This window comes from Mobula birostris, chromosome 5, assembly GCF_030028105.1.
Source record: "Mobula birostris isolate sMobBir1 chromosome 5, sMobBir1.hap1, whole genome shotgun sequence".
Lineage (NCBI taxonomy): Eukaryota > Metazoa > Chordata > Chondrichthyes > Myliobatiformes > Myliobatidae > Mobula > Mobula birostris.
Genome location: NC_092374.1, coordinates 120,322,281 through 120,350,207, shown reverse-complemented (window position 1 = coordinate 120,350,207; position 27,927 = coordinate 120,322,281). Strand labels below are relative to the sequence as shown.

The 27,927-nt window shown below is 43.4% G+C and overlaps 1 protein-coding gene across 1 annotated transcript in view; it reads right to left on the bottom strand.

Annotated features, from left to right (window-relative positions):
- Positions 1-27,927, bottom strand: part of kynu (kynureninase) — a 278,857-nt gene that overhangs the window by 198,989 nt on the left and 51,941 nt on the right. Inside the window, exon 2 of the mRNA XM_072257274.1 lies at positions 27,158-27,336. Coding sequence (XP_072113375.1) covers positions 27,158-27,326 — 169 coding nt within the window. The 5' untranslated portion in view covers positions 27,327-27,336. The remainder of the gene's footprint in view (positions 1-27,157; positions 27,337-27,927) is intronic.

Sequence of the window (27,927 nt, the reverse complement as noted above, 5' to 3'; positions counted from 1 at the left end):
CAGCACCCGTCTGTACCAGCACAAAGACTGAGTCTCCCGTTTTACCAATCTTTCTGCTTACAACCTCAAACTTACCGATAGCTCTGACCGTACTCAAACATCGAATTAACACATCATCTGATGTGCATGTATCCACCCCACTTAATACGCAGGCATGAGAACCGGGACATCCTTGATCTCACACCAAAGTTCAATCTTATCCGCGTCCATCCCTTTTAATTTAACCCGGGTGACTTACCTCTTATCCTGGCAGAATTCAAATCCATGGGACAAGCCCCCAAATGTAACGGCCTTTGCCCCACTGACTCCCGTTGCCTAGGGTGAATGCCCATCGAGCCCGCCAAACAATGCAAATGCTTTGGTGCAGATAAGGTGTGAATCACCCAATGATCAGCCATGACACAAATATGAAATAATATACAAAGTGTGAGTAAAGAATTATACGTTATAGCAAATTTTGGTGATGGGTTAGTAGCAACAACTAAAAGAAAAGGCGCCACATAAGTAACTTATTAGTCTTGAGCACATAATATTTTAATACGTTGGAGCTCACGCCTCCGATTCCATCCACAAAGTCCTTCTGAGACTCCGGCCACCCTCTGAACCCCCAAGGTCCGGTATCCACCGCACTGGAACCGTTGTCTGTTCCTCACACGTTCATCCTCTCTGCTCGCCTCCCGAAAAAGCCCGGAGTCCTCAACTCAGCACACATATACAAGATAACAGAACATGACTTCCATTGGCTAACAAATGAATACAGTTTCCATTAGTTAGTCTCATGAGACCATGGATTTGCACCCTGGAAAGTTTCCAGGGCGCAGGCCTGGGCAAGGTTGTATGGAAGACCAGCAACTGCCCATGGTGCAAGTCTCCCCTCTCCACAACACCGGTGTTGTCCAAGGGAAGGGCATTAGGGCCCATACAACTTGGCACCGGTGTCTTCGCAGAGCAATGTGTGGTTAAGTGCCTTGCTCAAGGACACACACACTGCCTCAGCCAAGGCCTGAACTAGTGACCTTCAAATCACTAGACCAATGCCTGAACCACTTGGCCATGCGCCAACAGTTTCCGTTATCACATTGTATAACCCAAACATTGCTGTTACAGAGAACTCCTTGCTCAGCAGTTAACAGTACGAGAAGCCATTTTAATATAACACCTCAGAGAAGCCATTTTGGTAATAAGCAATTAACAGTTAACAGTCTGTGTAGTATTATTGAGAGCCTTACATATGGAAGAGGGTAAACTTTCGGCATTTTGGGCTGAAATCCTTCATCAGGACATCATTGTTTACTTTTTTCCATAGATGCTGCCTGGCCTGCTGAGTTCCTCCAGCATTTCTCATGTGTTGCTTGGATTTCCAGTATCTGCAGATTTTCTCTTCTTTCTGATAGGAGCATAGGAGGTTCATTCACTGATCTTGCAAGGTCTTCCTATTGAATGGAAGTAATAATAGACTGCCAACGCACTGTTCTGCTTGTATGGCTTATATTTCAGTTCCCTTTCAGAAAGAACAGTTCACCTTACGCTCGTGCACTGAGCATGTTAAAAGAAGGATAATTATTTCCATGTGGTGAGAACCAAGGCCAGGTGAGGTGGAGAGGATTTTAGAAGGAAATGGATATTAGCATGGGTTGAGGTTTGTTCCCTTACCCCTTCTGGTTTTATCCACCCACTTCACACACTGGTTACTCTCCCTCCTCCCCCACGTCTGCTTCCATCTATTGCTCACTATCGCACCTCTTTATCAGAAATCAAATCCTCAGAGATTCCATCTTTCTCTCATCCCACCTTTCCTAAACACCTCAACCCTCCCCGCTGCTGAGACATGACAAACCACCTTCCCCCCTCTGATCCTAGCTCTCTTCCATTTTCACACTTCCCTTTAACCTTCCTCTCTCTGAGGCAGAATGTTCTGTCCTCAGCAAGGGCCTCACCTTTGACCCCCTGCGGGCACACCTCAGTGAGTTCCACGCCCGCCATGACGGTGAGCTCTTCCTCTGCCGCCTCCTTCTCTGAGCCTATTTCTTTCGCAAAGTCTCTCCAGCACACACCGATAACCCCCTTCTTACGTCTTCAACCCCCCCTCCTCTTTCTGGACACCCCACCCTGGTCTTCTGCCTACTCTGGATGTTTCCATTGATAACTGCCAATGAGACATCAACCATCTCAACTTCAACACTCCTCTCTCCAATTCTACCCTCATTCCTTTCGAACGCACTCCTCTCCGCTCTCTCTGCACTAGTCCTAACCTCAGCATCAAACCGGCACATAAGTCGGGTGCTGTAGTAGTCTGGCAGACTGAGCTCTACCTTGCTGAGGCTAGGCAGCAACTTTCAGACACTTTCTCTTACTTACCACACGAACAGACCCCACTAAGGAGCACCAGGCCATTGTCACCCACAACATCACCGACTTTATTAACTCTGGGAATCTCCCATCCACTGCCACCAACCTCATAGTTCCCTTACCCTGAAACTCCCTTTTCTACCTCCTACCCAAGATCCACAAACCTGCCCGTCCAGGTAGACACATTTTTTCTGCTTGTTCCTGCCCCACCAAACTTACATGTACATACCTTGCCTCAGTTTTATCCCTCCTGGTTCAGTTCCTTTCTACCTACATCGATGACACTTTATAAACTCTTGATCTTTTCAAAGACTTCAAGCTTCCTGGCTCTGGTAGTGTCATTTTCATTATGGATGTCCAGTCCCTGTACACCTCCTTCCCCCATCAGGAGGACCTCAACGCCTTCCAATTCATTCTGGATAACAGATCAAACCAATTCTCCTCCACAACTCTCCGCTTCTGGCAGAACTAGTCCTTATGGTCAATAATTTCTCATCAGGCTCCTGCCATTTCCTTCAAAGAAAGGGTGTACTATATACTTTATACCTTATTGTCGCCAAACAATTGATACTAGAGCATACAATCATCACAACGATATTTGATTGTGCTCTTTTTGCTCCCTGGAATACAAACTGATAGTAAATATTAAAAATTTAAGTTATAAATCATAGATAGAAAATGGAAAAGGGAAAGTAAGATAGTGCAAAAAAAAACCGAGAGGCAGGTCCGGATATTTGGAGGGTACGGCCCAGATCCGGGTCAGGATCCATTCAGCAGTCTTATCACAGTTGCAAAGAAGCTGTTCCCAAATCTGGCCGTACAAGTCTTCAAGTTCCTGAGCCTTCTCCCAGAGGGAAGAGGGACGAAAAGTGTGTTGGCTGGTTGGGTTGTGTCCTTGATTATCCTGGCAGCACTGCTCCGACAGCGTGCGGTGTAAAATGAGTCCAAGGATGGAAGATTGGTTTGTGTGATGTGCTGGGCTGTGCTCATGATCTTCTGTAGCTTCTTCCAGTCTTGGACAGGACAACTTCCATACCAGGTTGTGATACACCCTAGAAGAATGCTTTCTACGGTGCATCTATAAAAATTAGTGAGGGTTTTAGGGGAAAGGCCAAATGTTCTTAATTCCTCAGGAAGTAAAGGAGCTGGTGGGCCTTCTTGGCAGTGGACTCTGCTTGGTTGGACCAAGTCAGGTCATTTGTGATATTGACCCTGAGGAACTTCAAGCTTTTGACTTGTTCCACTTGTGCACCACCGATGTAAATGGGGTTGTGCGGTCCGCTACTCCTTCTGAAGTCAACGACCAATTCCTTCGTCTTGCTGACATTGAGTGATAGGTTACTGTCTTTGCACCATGCCACTAGGTTCTTAATTTCCTCTCTGTACTCAAACTCATCATTACCCGAGATACGGCCTTCAATTGCGGTGTCATCAGCAAACTTAATATATAATGGAAACTTGGTTACACAATCATGGTTGAACAGTGAGTACAGCAGGGGGCTGAGTACACAGACTTATGGGGCACTGGTGCGCAGAGTGATTGTAGAGGAGAGCTTGTCCCCTATTTTTACAGCCTGGGTCCTGTTTGTGAGGAAGTTGAAGATCCAGCTGCAGATCTGAGTGCTAAGGCCCAGGTTCTGGAGCTTAGGAATCAGTTTATTTGGAATGATGGTATTAAAGGCAGAGCTGTAGTCAATGAAAAGGAGCCTTACATATGTGTCTTTATTCTCCAGGTGTTCTAAGGAGGAATGTAGGGCCAAAGAGATAGCATCTGCTGTTGACCTGTTGCTCTGGTAGGCGAACTGCAAAGCGTTGAGGTTGACCGGTAGGCTGTGGTTGATGCGTCCCATAACCAATCGCTTGAAGCACTTCATAGCAATTGATGTCAGAGCCACAGGTCGATAGTCATTCAGGCATGCCACCTTGGTCTTCTTCGGCAGCGGGATTATCATTGCCTTCTTAAAGCAAGCAGCAGTTGAAGATGTCAGCAAACACTCCAGCTAGCTTGCTTGCACAGGCCCGGAGAACCCATCCCGGGACGCTATCTGGGCCCATCGTCTTCCTTGGATTTACCTTCAGGAAGGTCCTTCTAACGTCCTCCTCAGTGGTGATGAATCTTGATGCCACCAGGTCCGGTTCATCTGGAGGGAGTGGAATGCTCCTCTTCTGTTCAAATCTCGTGTAGAATATGTTAAGTTCGTCAGGAAGAGAAGTGCCACAGTTATTGATACTCCCAGCCTTTTCTTTGCACCCATTTAGACCCTGCCATAGTCTACTGGCATCCCTCTGGTTAGCCTGGGCTTCCAACTTGGCTCGATATTACCTCTTGGCGCCCTTGCCTTTCTGCGGTTGGCCTGGTTAAAGTCCTCAGCTGTAATGAGCAAAGCCTCCAGATACCTGGTCTGAAGTTCACTGATGTTGGCATACAGTATGTTCAGAGCACACTCCACATCCACCTGGGGGGGGAATGTAGACCGCTGTCAGTACGACCAAGGTGAATCCCCGTGGCAGATAGTAGGGACGACACTTCGCTGACAGGTGCTCCAGGTCCGGGCCGCAGGAGCTTGCCAGTACCACTGTGTCCGAGCACCACGCAGTGTTGGCCAGTAGGCAGACACCACCTCCCCTCGTCTTGCCCGAAGACGCCGTGGATCGAAAATCTCTCTGGTTGGATGGCACAGTCGGGGGTGGCAGGGGAGAGCCAGGTCTCGGTGAAACAGAATACAGAGCAGTTCTGCATCTCCCTGCAGTAGGTGAGTCTCCCTTTAAGATCATCCACCTTGTTCGCCATGGCTTGCACATTCGCTAGTAGGATGGTGGGCATAGGGACCCCGAAGCCCCTCAGGTGTAGCTGTGGGTACTTGCATGGGTGTCAGCCATGTCTATCTTTTTGTCAGCTATGTGGAACAGTCTGTTCCAAGCCTATATCAGTATCACTCCCCAACTTTTCTTCCGCTACGTTGACGACTCCATTGGTGCTGCTTCCTGTACCCATGCTGAGCTCACCGACTTTATCAACTTTGCCTCTTTCACCCTGCCCTCAAATTTACCTGGTCTATTTCTGACACCTCCCTCCTGATGTCCCCTCTGAGGTGTGCACGTGCACACATCTTTTGCTATTAGCGCACAAAGGAATTAGAACTGTGCACAGATGTTTGTCACCCTCTACCTTGTTGGCATGTTAAGTATATTTCACAATCAAATACAATCACATTTCCTTTTCCAGTTTCTGATGCGAGCAGTGCTGACAACGTGGAGTTTATGATGATCTGTCTCCAAATTTTTGATTTATAAATTTATACTGTTTATATAGAAGAAATTATTCAGTGTGCTCATGGTGTTGTCACTGGACAAAAAACTGCACAGCACAAGATTTTTGCGCACACAGTTTTTGCACAAATTAGAGGGAATATTGCTCTCTCCGCTTCCTCTCTGTCTCTGGAGACAGCTTATCCACTATTATCATTCATAAACCCACTGAATCTCACAGCTACCTGAACTAGACCTCCTCCCACCCTGTCACTTATAAAAATGCCATTTTCTTCTCTCAATTCCTTCGTCTCCACCACATTTGTTGTCAGGATGAGGCTTTTTACTCCAGAACTAATGAGATGTCTTCCTTCAACAAAAGGAGCTCCTCTTACCCTTCCAACGCTGCTGCTCTCACCCACCTCTTCCATTTCACATACATCTGCCCTCACCCCATCCACCCATCACCTCACTCCTCCTGTCCTCACCTACCTCCCCATCAGCCTCTGCATCCAGCACATAATCCTCCACAACTTCCGTCACCTCTGACAGGATCCCATCACCAAGCACATCTTTCACTGCCCCCACTTCCTGCTTTCCACAGGGATTACTTCCTCGTCCCTCCCCACTGATTTCCCTCCTGGCAATTAATTTGCAAGCGGAACAAGTACTACACCTGTCCCTACACATCCTACCTCACTACCATCCAGGGACCCAAATAGTACTTCCAGGTGAGGCGACACTTCACCTGTGAGTCTGCTGGAGCCTGTATCCGGTGCTCCCGGTGTGGTCTCCCATATATCGGTGAGACTCAATGTAGATTGTGCGACTGCTTCGTCAAGCAGCTACACTGCATTGGCCAGAAAAAGTGGGATTTCCTGGTGGCCACCCATTTTAATACAACTTCCCACTCCCATTCTGATATGTCAGATCATGGCCTCTTCTACTGCCACGACAAAGCCACACTTCAGGTTGGAGTACAATCTGTCTGGGTAGCCTCCAACCTGATGCCTTGAACATTGGTTTCTTGAACTTCTGGTACTTGCCTCCTCCTCCTTCTCCTTCATCATTCCTCACTACCATTTTCCTCTCTCACCTTATCTTCTTACCTGCCCACCACATCCCTCTGGGGCTCCTATCAGATTCCCCCATCTCCAGCCCTTTATCTCTTTCACTAATTGACATTCCAGCTCTTTACTTCACCACTCCCCCTCTCTCAGTTTCACCTATCACCTACTACGTTGTACCTCTTCCTCTCCTTCCTCCACCTTCTTTCTCTGACTTCTAATTTCCTATTACCCATCCTGATGTAGAGTGTCAGCCCAAAATGGCGACTGCACTCTTTTCCAAAGATGCTACCTGGCCTGCTAAGTTTCTCCAGCATTTTGTGTGTATAACTTTGATTTCCAGCATCTGCAGATTTTCTCTTGTTAGTGATCTGCCTATCTTCCTCCAGCAGCTGTCTCCTAAATTTACACTTCTCTCTCTCTCCACTACTTGTTGATTTTATTTTCTCTATTTTCCTCTCTCTTTTTGCCTCCACCTACCTGGCACTGATTTCTAACTTTGTTTCTTGCTACTCCCTAACTCCACTTTACACTGGCCATCTTGTCTCTCCACTCTCAATCCTGGTGCAGGATTTCGACACAAAATGACAATAATTCCCTTCCTTCCACAGATGCTGTACAAGTTCTTCTAGCAGACTGTAGTCCAGATTCCATCACCAGGCTAGGCTGCTCCCATTTAGTTGCATTTGACACGTACACTTCTGTGCAAATGTCTTGGGCACATATGTATAGCTAGGGTTCTAAGATGTCTGCACAGTACTGTTGTAATTTTATGTATTGCACTGTGCTGCTGCCTCAAAGAAAAACAAATTTCATGACATATGTGAGTGACAATAAACCTGATTCTGATCTGGGTCCCTACAGGGGGCTGAGAATGGTAAGGGATCCAAAAATTGGGGAATCTTGGTGGGAAATCTCTGACGGTGGTGTCTGAAAAGAGGATGCAGTCCAAGTTGCATGCCATCTTGGACAATGTCTCCCATCCACTACATAATGTACTGATTGGGCATAGGAGTACATTCAGCCAGAGACTCATTCCACTGAGATGCAACACAGAGCGTCATAGGAAGTCATTCCTGCCTGTGGCCATCAAACTTTACAATTCCTCCCTTGGAGGGTCAGACACCCTGAGCCAATAGGCTGGTCCTGGACTTATTTCCTGGCGTAATTTACATATATGCCATGATGAGGCTAAACTCAGGTTGGAGGAGCAACACCTCATATAATGTCTAGGTAGTCTCCAGCCCCTTGGTATGAACATAGAATTCTCCAACTTCCGGTAATTCCCTCCCCCTCCCTTCCTCTATCCCTATTTCACTCTACCCCCTCCCCCAGCTCCCTCATGGTTCCACCTCCTTCTTCTACCACCCATTGTTTTCAGGGCTATGACGTCAATGCTTCCCCTCCCCCACCCCTTTGTCTTTCAAATTATTGGTCTATCAACTGACGCTACAAGCATTCTTCAAATCCTTCCCCGTCTTCCATTCTTCAGTCCTGACAAAGGGTCCCAGCCCAAAACGTCGACTCATCGTTTCTGACTGATGCTGCCCGACCTGCTGAGTTCATCCAGCGTACTGAAAGTGTTGCTTTGATAATTTACATATTACTATTTAATTATTTATGGTTTTATATTGCTATATTTATACTCTATTCTTGGTTGGGGCAACTGTAATGAAAATCAATTTCCCTCGGGATCAATAAAGTATGACTATGACTATGACTAAAAGGGGAAGGGAGAGGGGAGGGAGCAGGAAGCACCAGAAAGGCATTCTGTAATTATCAATAAACCAATTGTTTGGAACCAGATGACCTTGCCTGGTGTCTCAGGACTAGGTATGTCTGCACCTGTGCTACCCCCCAAATCTCTGGCACTCCTTCTCTGCCACCTGTCCCACAACCCTCTACTACTACCATTCCCAACATCCTTTGCTTCTGCCAATCTCTGCTCCATGTGGATAAATAATGTCTGTGCAAAAGTTTTAGACACTATATACAGTATGTAGGGTGCAGTATATGCGGCATGCAGACTTTTGCCCTGCACTGTATCTCTGCCCCTTTCCTATCCATGTACCTGTGTGACGACTTCATAGATGTGGCAATTGTAAGAGCCTCCACCACTTCCTCTGGCACCTTGTTTCACATACCCACCAACTTCTGTGTAGAAAATTTGCTGCTCACGTCCTTTTAACACCATCCATCCCCACACTTATATCCTCTAGTTTTAAACTTCCCTACCCTTGGAAAATGACTGTGAAGATTCAACCCCATCTGTGCCTCATGATTATAATACCCCTATCTAAAGATTTTATATACATTTGTAAAGTCATTTCTCAGCCTCCAGAGAAAAGAACACCAGTCCTTTCTGGTCGCCAGACTAAGTAAGGATGTTCAGCAACAGAGAGGTATACTAAATGGATTCTCCCAGAATATTGCATGCAATGGAGGGTCATAGTTGGATAGGCTGTGTTTATTCTCACTCGGAGCAAGGCGGCTGCGAGTGAACAGTTGATTTTTGGAGCGAGGGCAGTTTTTAACCACTCGGGGTAAAAGAGAGGCAAGACTGCGCAGGCACGTGACGTCAGCCAGTAGAGCGCAGATGGTTTAAAAAGTCCGCCATATCCAGCAGGCAGCAGAGTGATAGGGCTTTGACTCAACGGGCTTAGGCGGTAACGGGACGAGGCGAGGTAGGTTTACCAGTGTTATTTGTGGAAAGGAGGAACTGTGTGTGTAAGGCCAGTTTTCTGTGCTCGGTGTCAGATGTTGGAGGTCCTGGAGTCTCCCAGCCTCCCGGACGGCCATATCTGCACCAGGTGTGTCCAGCTGCAGCTCCTAAGGGACCGTGTTAAGGAACTGGAGATGCAGATCAATGACCTTCGCCTGGTCAGGGAGAGTGAGGAAGTGACAGAAAGGAGTTTATAGGCAGGTGATCACACCAGGGCCACGGGAGACAAACAAGTGGGTCACAGTCAGGAGGGGGAGGGGGAAGAGTCAGATACTAGAGAGTACTCCTGTGGCTGTACCCCTTGACAGTAAGTACTCCTGTTTTAGTACTGTTGGGAGGGGCAGCCTTCCTGGGGGAAGCATTAGAAGCCGTACCTCTGGCACAGAGTATGGCCCTGTGGCTCAGAAGGGTAGGGAAAGGAAGAGGAAGACAGTAGTGATAGGGGACTCTATAGTGAGGGGATCAGACAGGCGATTCTGAGGATGCAGGAAAGAAACTCAGATGGTAGCTTGCCTCCCAGGTGCCAGGGTCTGGGATGTTTCAGATCGCGTCCAAGGTATCATGTAGTGGGAGGGAGAACAGCCAGAGGTCGTGGTACATATTTATTCCAATGACATAGGTAGGAAAAGGGAAGCGGTCCTGAAAAAAAAGAGTACATGGAGTTAGGAAGGAAGTTCAGAAGCAGGACCACAAAGGTAGTAATCTCGGGATTACTGCCTGTGCCACGCGACAGTGAGAATAGGAAGAGAATGAAGCGGAGGTGCGTGGCTGAGGGATTGGAGCAGGGGCAGGGATTCAGATTTCTGGATCATTGGGACCTCTTTTAGCACAGGTGTGACCTGTACAAAAAGGACAGGTTACACATGAATCCCATGGGGACCAATATCCTGGCGGGCAAGTTTGTTAAGGCTACTGGGAAGAGTTTAAACTAGAACTGTTGAGGGGTAGGAACCGAACTGAAGGCACTGGGGAAGAGAAAGTTGGCTCACAAATAGAAAAAGCTTGTAGACAGTGCAAGAGGTGATAAAGAAGAGATCCGCTCAGACCAAAGGTTTGAGATGCATTTATTTTAACGCAAGGAGTGTTGTGAACAAAGCGGATGAGCTTAGAGCGTGGATCAATACTTGGAGATATGATATGCTGGCCATTACAGAGACTTGGATGGCTCAGGGGCAGGAATGGTTACTTCGAGTGCCGTGCTTTAGATGTTTCAGAAAGGACAGGGAGGGAGGCAAAAGAGGTGGGGGCATGGCACGGTTGATCAAAGATAGTGTCACGGCTGCAGGAAAGGTGGAAGCCATGGAGGGATTGTCTACGGAGTCTCTGTGGGTGGAGGTTAAGAACAGGAAGGGGTCAATAACGTTACTGGGTGTTTTTTTTATAGGCCGCCCAATAATAACAGGGATATCGAGGAGCGGTTAGGGAAGCAGACCCTGGAAAGGTGTAATAATAACAGAGTTGTCGTGGTGGGAGATTTTAATTTCCCGAATATCGATTGGCATCTCTCTAGAGCAAGGGGTTTAGATGGGGTGGAGTTTGTTAGGTGTGCTCAGGAAGGCTTCTTGACACAATATGTAGGTAAGCCTACAAGAGGAGAGGCTATACTTGATTTGGTAATGGGAAATGAACCTGGTCAGGTGTCAGATCTCTCAGTGGGAAAGCATTTTGGGAAAAGTGATCATAATTCTATCTCCTTTACAATAAACATTGGAGACAGATACGAACAGACAAGTTAGAAAAATGTTTAATTGGAATAAAGGAAATTATGAGGGTATCAGGCAGGAAATCAGAAGCTTAAATTGGAAACAGATGTTCTCAGGGAAAAGTACAGAAGAAATGTGGCAAATGTTCAGGGGACATTTGTGTAGAGTTCTGCATAGGGACGTTCCAATGAGACAGGGAAGTTATGGTGAGGTACAGGAACCGTAGTGTACAAAGGCTGTGATACACCTAGTCAAGAAGAAAAGCTTACAAAAGGTTTAGAGAGCTAGGTAATGTTAGAGATCTAGAAGATTATAAGGCGAATAGGAAGGAGTTTAAGAAGGAAATTAGGAGAGCCAGAAGGGGACATGAGAAGGCCTTGGCCGGCAGGATTAAGAAAAACCCCAAGGCATTCTACAAGTATGTGAAGAGCAAGTGGATAAGACATGAAAGAATAAGACCTATCAAGTGTGCCAGTGGGAAAGTATGTATGGAACCAGAAGAAACAGCAGAGGTAGTTAATGAATACTTTACTTCAGTATTCACTATGGAATAGGATCTTGCTGATTGCAGTGATGACTTGCAGCAGACTGATAAGCTTGAGCATGTAGATATTAAGGAAGAGGATGTGCTGGAGCTTTTGGAAAGCATCAAGTTGGATAAGTCGCCGGGACCGGATGAGAAGAGATTGATAAGCCTCTGGCGATGATCTTTGCATCATCAATGGGGACGGGAGAGGTTCCGGAGGATTGGAGGGTTGCAGATGTTGTTCCTTTATTCAAGAAAGGGAGTGGAAATAGCCCAGGAAATTATAGACCAACGAGTCTTACCTCAGTGGTTGGTAAGTTGATGGAGAAGATCCTGAGAGGCAGGATTTATAAACATTTGGAGGGGTATAATATGATTAGGAATAGTCAGCATGGCTTTGTCAAGGGCAGGTCGTGTCTTACAAGCCTGATTAAATTTTTTGTGGATGTGACTAAACACATTGATAAAGGAAGAGCAGTAGATGTAGTGTACATGGATTTCAGCAAGGCATTTGATAAGGTAGCCCCATGCAAGGCTTATTGAGAAAGTAAGGAGGCATGGGATCCAAGGGGACATTGCTTTGTGGATCCAGAACTGGCTTCCCACAGAAGGCAAAGAGTTCGGTCACAAGTGGAGTGCCTCAGCAATCTGTTCTGGGACCATTACTCTTCATGATTTTTATAAATATCCTGGATGAGGAAGTGGAAGGATGGGATAGTAAGTTTGCTGATGACACAAAGGTTGGACGTGTTGTGGATAGTGTGGAGGGCTATCAGAGGTAACAGTGAGACATTGATAGGATGCAAAACTGGGCTGAGAAGTGGCAGATGGAATTCAACCTTAAGTGTGAAGTGGTTCATTTTGGTAGGTCAAATATGATGGCAGAATATAGTATTAGTGGTAAGACAACTGGCAGTGTGGAGGATCAAAGGAATCTTGGGGTCTGATTCCATATGATGCTCAAAGCAGCTGCGCAGGTTGACTCTGTGGTTAAGAAGACGTACAGTGTATTGGCCTTCATCAATCATGGAATTGAATTTAGAAGCCGAGAGGTAATGTTGCAGCTATATAGGACCCTGGTCAGAACCCACTTACTGTGCTCAGTTCTGGTCGACTCACTACAGGAAGTATGTGGAAGCCATAGAAAGGGTGCAGAGGAGATTTACAAGGATGTTGTCTGGATTGGGGAGCATGGCTTATGAGAATAGGTTGAGTGATCTTGGCCTTTTCTCCTTGGAGCGATGGAGGATGAGAGGTGACTTGATAGAGGTATATAACATGATGAGAGGCATTAATCATATGGACAGTCAGAGGCTTTTTTCCCAGGGCTGAAATGGTTGCCAGAAGAGTACACAGGTTAAAGGTGCTGGGGAGTAGATACAGAGGAGACGTCAGGGGTAAGTTTTTTTTTACTCAGAGAGTGGTGAGTGCATGGAATGGGCTGCTGGCAACGATGGTGGAGGCAGATACGATAGGGTCTTTTAAGAGAGTTTTGGATAGGTATATGGAGCCTAGAAAAATATAGGACTATAGATAAGCCTAGTAATTTCTAAGGTAGGGACATTTTGGCACAACTTTGTGGGCCAGAAGGCCTGTATTGTGCTGTAGGTTTTCTATGTTTCTATGACTCAGGAGACCAAGTGACCTTATAGAGGTTTAAAAAAAAATGAGAGGTATATTCAGGATAGAGGGCAAGTCCTTTTTGCCCAAGGCAAAGGAGTTTAGAATTAAATGGCACAAGTTTAAGGTGGCCCTGTGGCTGTGGCCACTGGGCTCCTGGACCAGCTGCAGTGCTGAACTGGCTCCATGTCATGGACTTACTTTGGGAACTTTGCAGTTCGTTTTCTGTGTATTATTTGTTTACTTTTTATTGTTTACCCAATTTCTTCTTTTTTTCCCCACACATTGGATCTTTAACAGTCTTTGTTGTGGTATTTGTCATGGATTCTATCGTGTTTCTTTGGTTTGTGGCTGCCTGCAAGGAGACGAATCTCACAAGGCTGTATATGGTATACAACCTTGAGATTCGTCTTCTAGCAGGCAGCCACAAATATGCACTTTGATAATAAACTTCGAGGGGGGGGGGCGGGAGAAATTTAAAGGAGATCTGAGGGGCAATTTCCAGCATGGAGAGTTATGGATATCCAGACCAAAATGCTATATTTGTACTAGTGGCAGAGCCAATCTCAAAGTTTAAAAGTTATTTGGGCAGGTACCTGGATAAGAGAGAAAAAAAGAGATGTGGGCCTTACACAAGAAAACATTGCTGGTTAGCACAATTGTAATGGATGAGTTGGGCCAGTTGATATACCTTAGGCTCCTACGTTGCCATGATTCTATAACATCAGAATATACAACTTAACATCAATCCTTGATATTCTTCAGTCTTCAGAAAAAAAAAGCCTATCTGTTAACTTAAGATTACAGTTAAAAGATTGCAGGGGCCTTAATGGAGAAATAGGTCCTTGATATTTTCACTCATTAACTTTGCCTGTTTAAATTTTAGATAGTACTGTAATCCCTTACAAGGAAAACAACAGGAATTCTGAAGATGCTGGAAATTCAAGCAACACACATCAAAGTTGCTGGTGAACGCAGCAGGCCAGGCTCTTCCTAGAGATGCTGCCTGGCCTGCTGCGTTCACCAGCAACTTTGATGTGTGTCCCTTACAAGGAGGTGGTTCTACAGAGCTGATGAAGTCACCTTACAGTTGAGGACACATTGACTGACTTTTGTCTGTAACATATTATTCTGCCAATGAAACCTTTTTCCAAAATGCAGTCCTTGATTGATGATGCTGGAATTGACAGCCAATAACATAAATGGCTCAGAGTTTCTTTCATCCAACAGCTAGTAGGAAGAACTGACATGACTTCCATTTCTTTAACATTAACATTTCTTTGTTTCTGAAAAAAGCCAAGTAGTCAAAAATTCTCTGGCAAAGTTCGATTTCCAAAGTTTGTCATTTATTATTGCCTACTTAAGGATGTCTTTTATTGTTTATTAACTTCTCTGATTTCCAACAGAGTGCTATATACACCAATGCTTAATAAAATAAACATTTGTCATCATTAGTTAGGTGGCACAAATGAAAGCAAAGGTGGTTTTAGCTGGCCATTTCTTTGATCAAACAAACACAGAAGCAACTAAAATATAGATAAATCTCTGCTCATTCTTTCCTGCTATTAATTGCTGTTCACTGTGTGTTATCAGCACAGCTTCCAATAGTCTTCCTACATAGATATTCAGCTTTGGCAACAATGCAGGATTTTACAGCCTGCTTTCATTAACTTTGAAGAGACTGAACAAAAGGCAGAAGTGACAGGAGACCTTTCCCCATCCAGGGTGCTGAGTTATCCAGGATAAATTGATTCCAATTTCTGTTTTCATTACCTGGTAACTAAGGAAACTGCTTGCTAATTATCTGTGTTTTTTTTTAATATAAAGGACAGAATTTTCATCTTAAATTCCTGATATAAATTAAAAATTCAGCTTCAGCCCCTCCAACCTCACCCCCAGTTTAGTGCTGTCAATATCATTGATGAACACGAACAAAAAAAACAAAGCACGTGGCTATCATCAGCTACAATTCCTCTCAGTATACTACATGACACACTTTAATGCCATTTTTTTTGTGCCTATGGAGCACAGCAAGAGCTCAAGGTTGCCAGAGAGAACATCATCAAGCAATATTATCAGTGAAGTAAAGATCAGTAAGCTACTGCGTTAAAGCACCTTGAAAAGAAAATGGATGTACCCTGAAGGTGCAAGTCAAAAATAAGCAGCAAAATTATGGGCCTTTTTTTTGTAACCACAGGAATTGAAAAGCTTGGATGCCAGAGCTTTCTGATGATACCCTTCCAAGGAGTGGTTAAGTAATTAGATTCACAGATGTGGGTATACAATTTATGTAACAGGATAGCATGTGTGCACTGATCTCTGCCTCTGAAATTCATTACCACTGACATCTCTGAAACCAAATTTTCCAGGTGGAGTTCTATGAAAATATTCAACGTACTGTTTATTTAGCACATACAACAGGAGATAAACCTACCCTTGGGCACTGGCAGAACAAAATGTCATTTAGTTTCTGGCTCACATAATGGGTCGCTCTAATATCTAGTGGGAGTCACTGCAATTTCCTCCTTCTCCTTCAAGACTGCCAAATCAAGGATAAGCAGTTTTCTAATATTGCACCTGGCATATGTAGAATTGGAGATCACAAAGGAGTTCCCGGCAAGATTCACAGCTTGAAACATTTCAGTAAAACAACAATCACATTTATACAGCACTTACACACTTTTCAGAAGTTAGTTAAAGCCTTCATTGAATTAATCTAGGATTCTGGTTAATTGGTCTATCAGTTAATTGCAGAAGCTTATTTGGGACAACTCTTAAAGAACAAGGATTAATTGAGAAAATAACTAGGATTCCCTTTGTTTATTTGGGAAACTCTGCTGCTTACATAGGACAGGAGGCTGTGCTGAACAGTTTCTAACTAGAGTCAGACACATGAGCTTGTGTGGCTATTAGACAATACATCATACTTAGAGTGAGCAACTTTCAGAAGTGTCAGTTGTGTGTATTTGTGTGCAAAAAGAAGTCACTGATGGTTGGCAAGAAATAAGCAGTAACATAATTTAGAGTTGTTTGTTCATTGTGGTTTCAAACATTCAGGTTTGGAGATGCCTGAAATGGCTGGGAGTGAAAATGAAACCATTTCACTACTTCAACAAGTTAGGCACTATGAAGAATTTGAAGGTATCAACAATCATCTTGAATGTTACGATGAAAATGAAGAATTGGAGGGTGCATTTGTCAGAAGTATCGTATGAAGGCAGACCATTATCTGCACTAGGTGTTCATACATTTACAGTCAATCAAAAGAACCATGACAGCATTTTGGTTATTTGTCGTATCAGATGATTAAAGGGAAACCTATGCAGGAGAGTTTTCTTAAAGCAGATAAGCCATTGCACTGAGACAGTTCCACTCTCTCGACTTCGGAAGTCCAGGCTCAGTGATACAAGTAGTCGTCACAAACTGGTGTCTTCCTTGGATGCAGTGGATAGCCATGACTTCTGTGCCCTTCAGTCTCCATGAAGCATTGCAGAATCACCTTCTTGGCTGCTGGATCTTACTGCTGATCTCGTCTACCCAGTCCACTGGAGATTACTTCACACCCCTATTTCACCGCTGTATTAGGCACGCCAGCTAACCTTACGTGGTTTAGCCCACATGTCAAAGCAGTGTACTGGGATATGGCCACTGTCACATGCAAAAAAGCTACTTGGAGCTACAGGTGAAAGCTCATCCACTGGGAACCAAAAGTGAGTGAGCTGCCCCAGAATGGACATGACAAGCCGCGTCACCGGAGGTGCTACCGGTCTCTGGACATGCCACACAAGGCAGGGTACACTGGATGAATTCCTCTGTTGATAACTAGCAGGAACTAATAGACAGTTCTGTAGTACTGTAGTACCTTTGGTGATGTTCTGAATCTCATTTAAATACATAGTTCATTGCTCATTTAAATGGCAGTTTGTCTTTTTCATACCTTTTTAACTATTTCCATGAAACTTCAGCTAAATAAGACAGCCGTTTAATTGGGCAAAAATGAACTGCTCCAGATGTGTTCCAATTAAGCGGAATCCATGACAATAGATGAGTGACCTAAAGCTTAGTCAAAGGGAACACAGCAAGAAGATTATGTTTGGAAATTAATATGCACACTAAACAAGTGCATGACTGCAATGGGATGAATTTCAGAGACAACTACAAGGCTCTAATTGCTAAAACTCAAACAACAAAGACAAGTTTTTTTTTGTTTAAACAACTTAACTTTTATGGTCTGAGATTAAAACATGAGGGCCAGCATCTTTATACCAATAATCCCATTTCTCCCTTTGCACGCATGCCTGTAACAGGGAAAATGCATGTGCCAACAATGAACAGAACTCAATAATCACCCATCCTTTTTATGTATATTAAAATAAAAATTAAAAGAAAAAGCAATTCAAATGTCCATTCTGATATGGGAATGAGTTCTAACCCTTGATGTTGATACAGTTCATGAGTACCAAATGCCTTTAGCAGCACAAGAGCTGGAGCTCCCTTCTTTGTGGGTCAGTTAGCTAGTTGTTCCTTTGTGGTTGACCATAGCACGTGATGAATTTTCGGTTTATGACTAAACACATTGATGAAGGCAGAACAGTAGATGTAGCGTATATGGATTTCAGCATGGCATTTGACAAGGTACCCCATGCAAGGCTTTATTGAGAAAGTAAAGAGGCATGGGATCCACGAGGACATTGCTTTGTGGATCCAGAACTGGCTTGCCCACAGAAGGCAAGGAGTGGTTATAGACGGGTCATATTCTGCATGGAGGTTCATCACAATTGAAGCACCTCAGGGATTTGGTCTGGGACCCCTATTCTTCATGATTTTAATAATGACCTGGAAGAGGAAGTGGAGGGATGGGTGAGTAAGTTTGCTGATGACATAAAGTTTGGAGGTGTTGTGGATAGTGTGGAGGGCTGTCAGAGGTTACAGCTAGAAATTGATAGCATGGAAAACTGGGCTGAGAAGTGGGAGATGGAGGTCAACCCAGATAAGTATGAGGTGGTTCATTTTGATAGGTCAACTATGGTGACAGAACATAGTATTAATGGTAAGACTCTTGGCAGTGCGGAGGGTCAGAGGGACCTTGGGTTCCAAGTCCATAGGACACCTCGAAGTTGCTGCACAGGTTGACTCTGTGGTTAAGAAAGAACATTGTACATCTGTGCATTGGCCTACATCAATCGTGGGATTAAGTTTAGGAGCTAAGAGGTAACGTTGCAGCTATATAGGACCCTGGTCAGACCCCACTTAGAGTACTGTGCTCACTTCTGGTCACCTCGCTATAGGAAGTCTGTGGGAACCATAGTAAGTGTGCAAAACAGATTTAAAAGGATGTTGCCTGGATTGGGGAGCATGCCTTATGAGAATAGGTTGAGAAAACTCAGCCTTCTTCCCTTGGAGTGATGGAGGATGAGAGGTGACCTGATAGAGGTATATAAGATGATGAGAGTCATTGACTGTGTGGATAGTCAGAGGTTTTTTCCCAGGGCTGAAATGGTTAGCATGAGAGGGCACAGTTTTAAGGTGCTTTGAAGTAGGTACAGAGGAGATGTCAGGGGTTAAGTTTCTTTTTTCCCCCGCAGAGAGTGGTGAGTGCTTGGAATGGGCTGCCGGGGCCGGTGGAGGAGGCAGATATGATAGCATCTTTTAAGAGGCTTTTGGACAGGTACATGGAGCTCAGAACAATAGAGGGCTATGAGTAACCCTGGGTAATTTCTAAGTTTAGGATATGTTCGGCACAGGTTTGTTGGCCAAAGGGCCTGTATTGTGCTGTAGATTTTCTTTGTTTCTATGAAGGGAGCGTCATGAAGCAATTGGAGGATGACAATTGGAATTTAAAGTTTGAAACATAAGGCAACCTATTTGTTATCAAAGTCTGTGGTGGCCAGTGCTATCATGTTTGCTGTTGTGTGCTGGGGCAGCAGGCTGAGCGTAGCAGACACCAACAGAATCAACAAACTCATTCGTAAGGCCAGTCGTGTTGTGGGGATGGAACTGGACTCTCTGACGGTGGTGTCTGTAAAGAGGATGCTGTCCAAGTTGCATGCCATCTTGGACAATGTCTCCCATCCACTACATAATGTACCGGGTGGGCACAGGAGTACATTCAGCCAGAGACTCATTCCACCGAGATGCAGCACTGAGCATCATAGGAAGTCATTCCTGCCTGTGGCCATCAAACTTTACAACTCCTCCCTTGGAGGGTCAGACACCCTGAGCCAATAGGCTGGTCCTGGACTTATTTCCTGGCATAATTTAAATATTACTATTTATGGTTTTATTACTATTTATTATTTATGGAGCAACTGTAACAAAAATCCAATTTCCTCCAGGATCAATAAAGTATAACTATGACTATGACTATTAAAAATGCAAGAGAGGATGCAGTTTGGTGAAAGGCAAGAAGAGGACAGGAAGTGGGGGGGGGGGGGAGGGATGCAAGGCAGGCTAGAGAAAGCAGTAAACTCAGGAGACCATTATTTTTCTCTCTCTCTTCTCCATACCCCATACTTACTCACCACAAACTGAATTGGATGGCTATTGTGAGCTGAAGATAACCTGGAGTGTGGGTGTGAAGATGGAGGTGTTTGAAAATGCTGTGGAATTCAAAGGAAGCACTGAGATATATTGTAACTATAGTAACTGTAGAATTGTCCTACAGTTACCTTTGATCTTTAGCATATAAAAATGTCACGTAATATTGGGTTAGTCAAGCCTCTTCTTCCAGAAGTATCTCAAATATGAGCCTGCTACTTGTTTTGCTGAATAAAGACTTCCATATCCACCAGCTTCAGTGTTCAGTCACCAACACCATAACATGAACGTACCCAAGTTCAAGTTCTAAGTACATTTATTATCAAAGTATGTATACTTTATACAACCTTGAGATTCGTCTCCTAGCAGGAAGCCATAAAACAAAGAAAGCCAAAAGAACCCATAAAAAAAGTGTCAAGTACACAACGTGCAGAGAGAAAAAAAAACAAATCATGCAAAAAAAACGCAAGCAAACAGCATTCTGAACTGAAGTCCACAAAGAGAGTAGCATTGTTCAGCACAGAGCCGAGCAGTGATCCAAATCGGCCTGTCACTTGACTCGGGCCCTGACGCCCTGACCTTTTCAATCTGGCCTGGTGCATAAATCAACGCCCAAACATCAGATTCAATCGTCTCGAAATGCACTGAGTCCAGGACCCCACTGTCTTGATTCAGCCCTGTGCTTAAATCTCCGTCCAAACACTGGTTCCACTGATGCACTCTGGGGCTTGGATACCGACACCTCGATTCGGCCTGTACTTGGCTATTCTAATTCGGCCCCTCACTTAAGTCTCCATCCAAACATCAGGTTCAGTCACTTCGATACAGTCTGGTGCCTGGATCTTGCCGCCTTGAATCAGCCTGCAACCAACCCCTCCGATCCGGCACAGCACTTAAACTGATCGAAACTCAGGTCTTCCTCAGTCTCGATGACGGGCCTACTGCCTTACCTCGGTTCTGCCACAACATATTGCCTTCGAGTCCAAAGGGGTCTTACAGACTATAACTTGCAGTAATTATTTGCCAGAAAAATGTGATTAACAAATTATTTAGTTGTTTTCTTTGTTTCGTTATCCACCAGCCAGAAGTCACTGAGGTTCTTCCAGCACCATCTTAAACTGAATGTACAATACAGAAACCGATTTACACATGCAACATATAAAATCTCCAGTTTTTTTATATCTGAAACACAGCTGGCTAATTTCTTTCTGGATCTTGAGTTTTATAAGTAGGAATACACGGTCAAAAGTTTGTATCACATCAATACCACTCTAACTGTTCCTTACACAATGCTATGAGCTGAGAGAATTTTAAAATCATTTTCAGATGATTTTGTGTATCTGTTCATCTTAGCAACTTAATTTCATAATTTCAAAATACCATGCAAAAAATTCACAAAATAGTGAATGATTAACCTTGACAACAACAGATATTTCAAATCAAAAGTATGAAAATCAACCCCTCAAATTAACACTTAAAACAACACTCAGCACTTTTCATTAATTTAATGCCAATAAAATGTGTCTCAAAGCCAAAGTGTAACACTGAAATTATTCAGAAATGACTAAACTACATTTTTCAAAACTTATTGTGAAAAAGCAAACATCCTCATAACGAGAAGTTAAAGAAAAATCATTGTTCAGTATTTTTGTTGTTACTGTACAGCAATGACCTTGTGACCGAATAAAAGAGATACCAGGGCACAGAATGCAAGTACGCAATTGTTAATTCACTAAAGAGTTTAACAGACAAGCTTCATTCGATGCTATACTCAGAAGGAATTCTTTTTTTTGTAACTTCATCATTGGCAATCACTTTTGATAATGTGCTCAGTGAACCAATAAATGAACTCCCCTGGTCTGCACCATTCCTCTACTTCCAGCCAATCCAAAGTGAAGGAATTCTGTACGGGAGGGATATTGGAGATTAGGGTTGTGGTGACAAAGCCACTTCCATCATCAACCATCAAACTAGTCAATTGTCTGCATGTTCTCAAGGCTAGGTAATTTATTTTAGCAATGGAGTCCAAGAGACAAGGCTTAGCCACACATTAGTCAGTGTTTTTCAGGCTCAGCAGTGATTACTCAACCTCAACTAGTGAAAAATACTCTATATTGAAAGCTGAACATCGTCTCTGAAATATATGCATTCACAATTCAACCACTAAATCAAGAAGTTTATTCTGAAGAACCAATGCTCACATAGACTAAGGACTAGTTTCTACTCTTTGTTAATAGATCTGAATTTTCCCAATTTCTTCCAAAAGGTGGTAGGTTGTGATACAAATAACTTCAAATACCATTCCAAACATTCCCTATAATTACAAAGCAAAGTCCCAGTTTCAAATAATCTATTAATCAATGATGGATATCTATAGATAATCCATCATTGATGCTGCCCACATTCACATCTCCTCAATTTCCCAAGCCTACACACTTACTCTATCTTCCCGCCGCCATAACAGGGAGAGACTTCCTCTTGTCCTCAGCTGCCACCCCATGAGCCTACACATCCAAAGCATCATTCTCCGTACCAGGTTGTGATGCACCCTAGAAGAATGTTTTCTCCGGTGCATCTATAAAAATTAGTGAAGGTTTTAGGGAAAAGAACAAATTTCTTTAGCTTTCTCAGGAAGTAAAGGCGCTGGTGGCCCTTTTTGGCAGTGGACTGCTTGGTTGGACCAAGTCAGGTCATTTGTGATATTTCCTTCCAGCAAAATGAATGACTATACATTTTTTGACATTGTATTCCATTTAAAGTTCAAAGTAAATATATTACGAAGTACATATGTCACCATATACAACCCTGAGATTAATTTTCTTGTGGGCATACTCAGTAAATCTACAGAATAATAACCATTACAGAATCAATGAAAGGCCACCCAACTGGGGCATTCAACCAGAGAGAAGACAACAAACTGTGCAAACACAAAAGAAATAATAACAATAAATAAATAAGCAATACATTTCAAGAGCATGAGATGAAGAGTCCTTGAAAGTGAATCCATTGGTTGTGGGAACGTTTCAGTGAAGCTGAGTGAAGTTATCCCTTTTGGTTCAAGAGCCAGACGATTGAGGGGTAGTAACTATTCCTTCTTCCTGATGGCAGCAGCGAGAAAAGAGCATGTCCTGCGTGGTGCTGGTGGGGGGCCCTGATGATGGATACTGCTTTCCTGTGACAGTGATTCTTGTAGATATGCTCAATAGTTGGTAGTGTTTTACCAATGATAGACTGGGCTATATCCACTACTTCTTGTAGGATTTTTCATTCAAGGGATTTGGTGGTTCCATAGCAGGCTGTGATGCAGTCAGTCAATCAGTTAATTTACTCTCCACTACTATCTATAGAAGTCTGTCAAAGTTTTAGATGTCATGCCAAAGCTCTGCAAACTCCTCAGGAGGTAGAGGCATGTTCTTGCCACTTCTAAGCTCATTCTCCTCATCTGTCCAAGTCTTTCTGCAGCCTTCCCACTTTCTCAACACTATCTGTCCCTCTACCTGTCTTCATATCATTCACAAACTTGGCCACAAAACCATCAATTCCATCATCCAAATCTTTGATAGACAGCATAACAAGAAGAGGTCCAATGCCACACACAAAGTCCTGGAGAAACTCAGTAGGCCAGGCAGCATCTATGGAAAAGAGTACAGTCGATGTTTCAGGCCAAGACCCTTCAAACTGCTGAGTTCCTCCAGCATTTTGTGTGTTTTGCTTGGATGTCCAGCATCTGCAGATCTTTTCTTGTTCATCCCAACACCAACCCCCTACGGAACACCACTAGTCACCGGCAGCCAGTCAGAAAAGACTTCTTTTATTCCAACTCTTTGCCTCCTGCCAATCAGCCAATGCTCTATCTATGCTAGTTTCTTTCCTGTAATACCATGGACTCCTATCTTGTTAAGCAGCTTCATGTGCAGCACCTTGTCGAAGGCCTCCAGAAAATCCAAGAAGAACATCCACTGATTATCCTTTGTCGATTCTGCTTGTTATTTCCTCAATGAATTCCAACAGCTTTGTCGGGCAAGATGATCCCTTAAGGAAATATGCTGATGTTGGCCTATTTTATCATGTGCCTCCACATTATCAACAGTCAACTCCAAAATCTACCAAACCACTGAAGTCAGGCTAACTGGCCTATGAATTCCATTTTTTTCTCTGCTTCACTCCCTTCTTGAAGAGTGCAGTGACATTTGCAATTTACCAGTCCTCCAGAAACATTGCAGAATCTACTGATTCTTGAAAGATCAAAACTATTGCCTCCAGAATCTCTTCAGCTACCTCCTTCAGTAGTCTATCTGGTCCAGGTGACTTATCTGCCTTCAGACCTTTCACTTTCCCAAGAACCTTCTCCTTCGTAGTTGCAACTCTATTCACTTTTGCCCCTGGCACTCTCTTAAACTTCTGGCATACTGCTAGTGTCTTCCACAGTGAAGACTAATGCAAGATACTTATTTAGTTCATTTGCCATTTCCATGTCCCCCATTACTTCCTCTCCAGTGTCATTTTGCAGTGGTCCAAATTTTACTCCCATCTCTCTTTAAAACTTGTTTATTTATCAGAAAAATACTTTTGGTATCCTCTTTGATATAGTTGGCTAGCTTATCTTCATATTTCATCTCCCCCCCACCCCCATGGCTTTTTTTTTTAAGTTGCCTTCTGTTGGTTTCAAAAGTTTCCCAATCCTCTAACTTTCCACTAACTTTTGTTCTATTATATGCCCTCTCTATGCTTGTATGTTGGCTTTGACTTCCCTTTTTAGCCACAGTTGCATCATCCTGCCTTAGAATACTCCTCCATATTTGGGATGTATCTATCTTGTGCCTTCCGAATTGCTCCCGGAAACTCCAGCTGGCCAATTCTGAACAGCTCTCCTCTCTTGCCTCTGTAATCCCCTTTACTCCACTGTACTACTGGTGCATTTGACTTAAGCTTTTACCCATTATGATCAGTGGCTCCTAAGGTTCCTTTATCTTAAGCTCCCTAATCAAATCTGGTTCATTACAGAACACTAAGCCAAGAATAGCAGTTCCTGTAGTGGGTTCAACCACAAGCTGATCTAAAAAGCCATCTTGTAAGCATTCTTTGTCTTCTTTGTCTTGGGATCCAGCACCAACCTAATTTTCCCAATCTACCCCAAGACTATCATAACATTGCTCTTTTGACATGCCTTTCCTAACTTCCATTGTAATTTGAAGCCGACATGCTGTCTACTGTTTGGAGGTCTGTTTTAAACTCCCATTGGCATCTTTTTGCTCCTGCAGTTTCTACCTCTCCAGTGTCATTTTCCATCGGTCCAATATGTACTCTAACCTCTCTTTTACTCTTTTATTTATCTGAAAAATACTTTTGGCATCCTCTTTGATATGGCTGGCTAGCTTATCTTCATATTACCCACAAGGAATCTGCATCTTCCCATCCTACGTCACTTCCTTCTAAGGAATGGCAAAACATGATGTAGATTGGGGCCCATTTTGTCAAGTACCTTCACTCCATCCACCTAAAGCAAGATTTCCCAGTGGCCAAACTTTTTTCTTAATTTCAATTCCCATTCCCAATCCAACATATTGGTTCATACCCTCCTCCTCTACCACCATCAGGCTAGACGAGCAACAAGTCATATTCCATAAAGGTAGTTTCCAACCTGATGGTAGGGACATCGATCTCTCCAAATTCTGGTCATATTATTCCCTTTCTTCCTTCCTCAATTCCCCCCTCTGTCTTCTTCCCTCTTCTCTTCATCTGCCTCTCACCTCCCCCAGTGCCCTCCTCCCTTCCCTTTCTCCCATGGTCCACTCTCCTTTCCTATCAGATTCATTAATTTCCACCCTTTACCTTTTCCTGGCTTCTTACTTCATCCACCTTCAACACTCACTTGGCTTCATCTATCACATTCTAGCTTGTGCCCTTTCCCTTACCCCCACCTTCTTAATCTGGCATCTTCCACATTCTTTTCCAATCCCGACGAAGGGACTCAGTCCAAAATATGGACTGTTTACTTATTTCCGTAGATGCTGCCTGACCTGCTGAGTTCCTCCAGCACTTTGTGTCCGTTGCCCTGGATTTCCAGCACCTGCAGAATCTCTTGTGTTCATCTATAGATTGCAATAATTTAGCAGAGCATTATAGAAAAACAGAACCTGTAAGAATTAATCCCAACATCAAACCAACACATTCAGGGGGAAAAAAAAGGTCATGAAGGGAGTTAACTGGTGCCAAAAGTATGAATTGATTCAAAAGGTGGTAATAAAATAATGAAAAACCTATCAAAACATAATTAATTACTTGATCACCCCTCCTTCTAAAGTCTGCTTTCCTGAACTCTACTTTCCCATGCAAGAATGTCAACACTTCCAGTGTCCACCTGAAGTAGGAAATCTCATAAGGTCTCAACTGGTACATTAAGGTTTTCCGATCCAAGTGTACATTCTATGTCTCAGCAGCATTAGTATAACATAATAACATCTTGTATTAGTACCTATTTTCATGATTATTTGCCCTATTTCAATGATGCTGGATTGCATTGTAGATTGACTCATGAAGTGGGTGTCAAGATGTCAACAAAGTAGGCAACTCCAAAGAATAAATCTTGAAAAAAATCATCCCCATATAAAACTGTGCAAATGTGAATATAAATAAATAGCAATAAATAACAAGAACATGAGATGAATAGTCCTTGAAAATGAGGTATTTGTTTCTGGGAATATTTCAATGATGGGGCAATTGAAGGTGAGTGTAGTTACCTTTTACTCAAGAGCCCAATGGCTGGAGGGTAGTAACTGCTCTTGAACCTGTTGGTGTGAGTCCTAAGGCTCTTCTACCTTCTAGCTGATGGCAGCAGCGAGAACAGAGCATGACCTGGGTGGTAGGGGTCACTGATGATGGATGCATGATGTATTAGTATATGTGTTAGGCAGCAGAAATAAAACAAATTCATTCCAATACTTTGACATTTTAAAACTGTTCTCAACAAAAAAAGTCACTGAGTGATTATACTAAATTCTATGCTTGACACCAGATCAACCACTGATGGTTTTAAACATTGATTTCCTTTGAAAATTCTGCAAAGATCATGGTAATAGGATAATTAAACTTAAATTTATGATTTAAAATCAATTCCATCACTTTTTTTGTTGAAAACTACCTACAAATGATTTTTTTGTTAATGAAATATACCTCTAAATGAAGGTGATAAAACTGATTTAAATAACATTCTTCTTTCACCCTATGAGGAAGGTAATACACAGGTAATAGCTCTAATCAAAAGCAATATAATGATATATGAACCAAAATAGTGTCTCTTAAAATCATTACCATAGACAATATCAATAACACAAATTCAAAGTGAAACATTCAATGCAAGCCAGTAGATTAGTTGTAAACTTACTGGAAGGCAGGTCTTTACTTTTGGGAATATGGAACTGGTCTCGAAGATGTTGCAGTTCATCTTCTTGATCTAAATGAACTGCAAGCTTCTCATCAGTAATACTGCATCCTACAATGGAGGCAGTACGTTCCAAAATCTCTTGTGGGAATTTGCCAGCACATCGATCCATGATCAGTAAGCTGCAATCGGTCCAAAAGTAAAGTTAAAATTTCTTACTGATACAATGAAAGTGGTCCCTTAAATAATATTTGTCCTCAAAAAGTCTCCACGGTATAGAATATGATGCATGCTTGAACTAATTCTCTGAGGTTCCCACAAGATTACAAGAGGAGGAACGATCTTTACAAAGAGCCAAGTGGCAGCTCAGCACAATGAGGGATCTCTGGAATACGAGTAAAATGATCCAAATGCACCCATTCTACCTCCTGAGACAGGAATTTTCCAGCAAGTCTGCGGGAAACATTATACTAGGTTTTGCCCATAGTTTTCAGAGAAGGCAGGATTGAATCTGGGGCACCAGAGATGTGAGGTAGCAACTCCAGTAGCTATAACACTCTACAGCACTGATATTAACTGTTGTTACCTCAGCCAATGAAAGGCCTACCATCTCATCATCAATAGTAAGACCATAAGACATGGGAGCAGAATCAGGCCATTTGGCCCATCAAGTCAATTCTGCCATTCGATCAAGGGTGATGTATTTTCCCTCCCAGTCCCATTCTCCTGCCTTCCCCCATGTAATCTTTGATGCCTTTGCTAATCAAGAAACT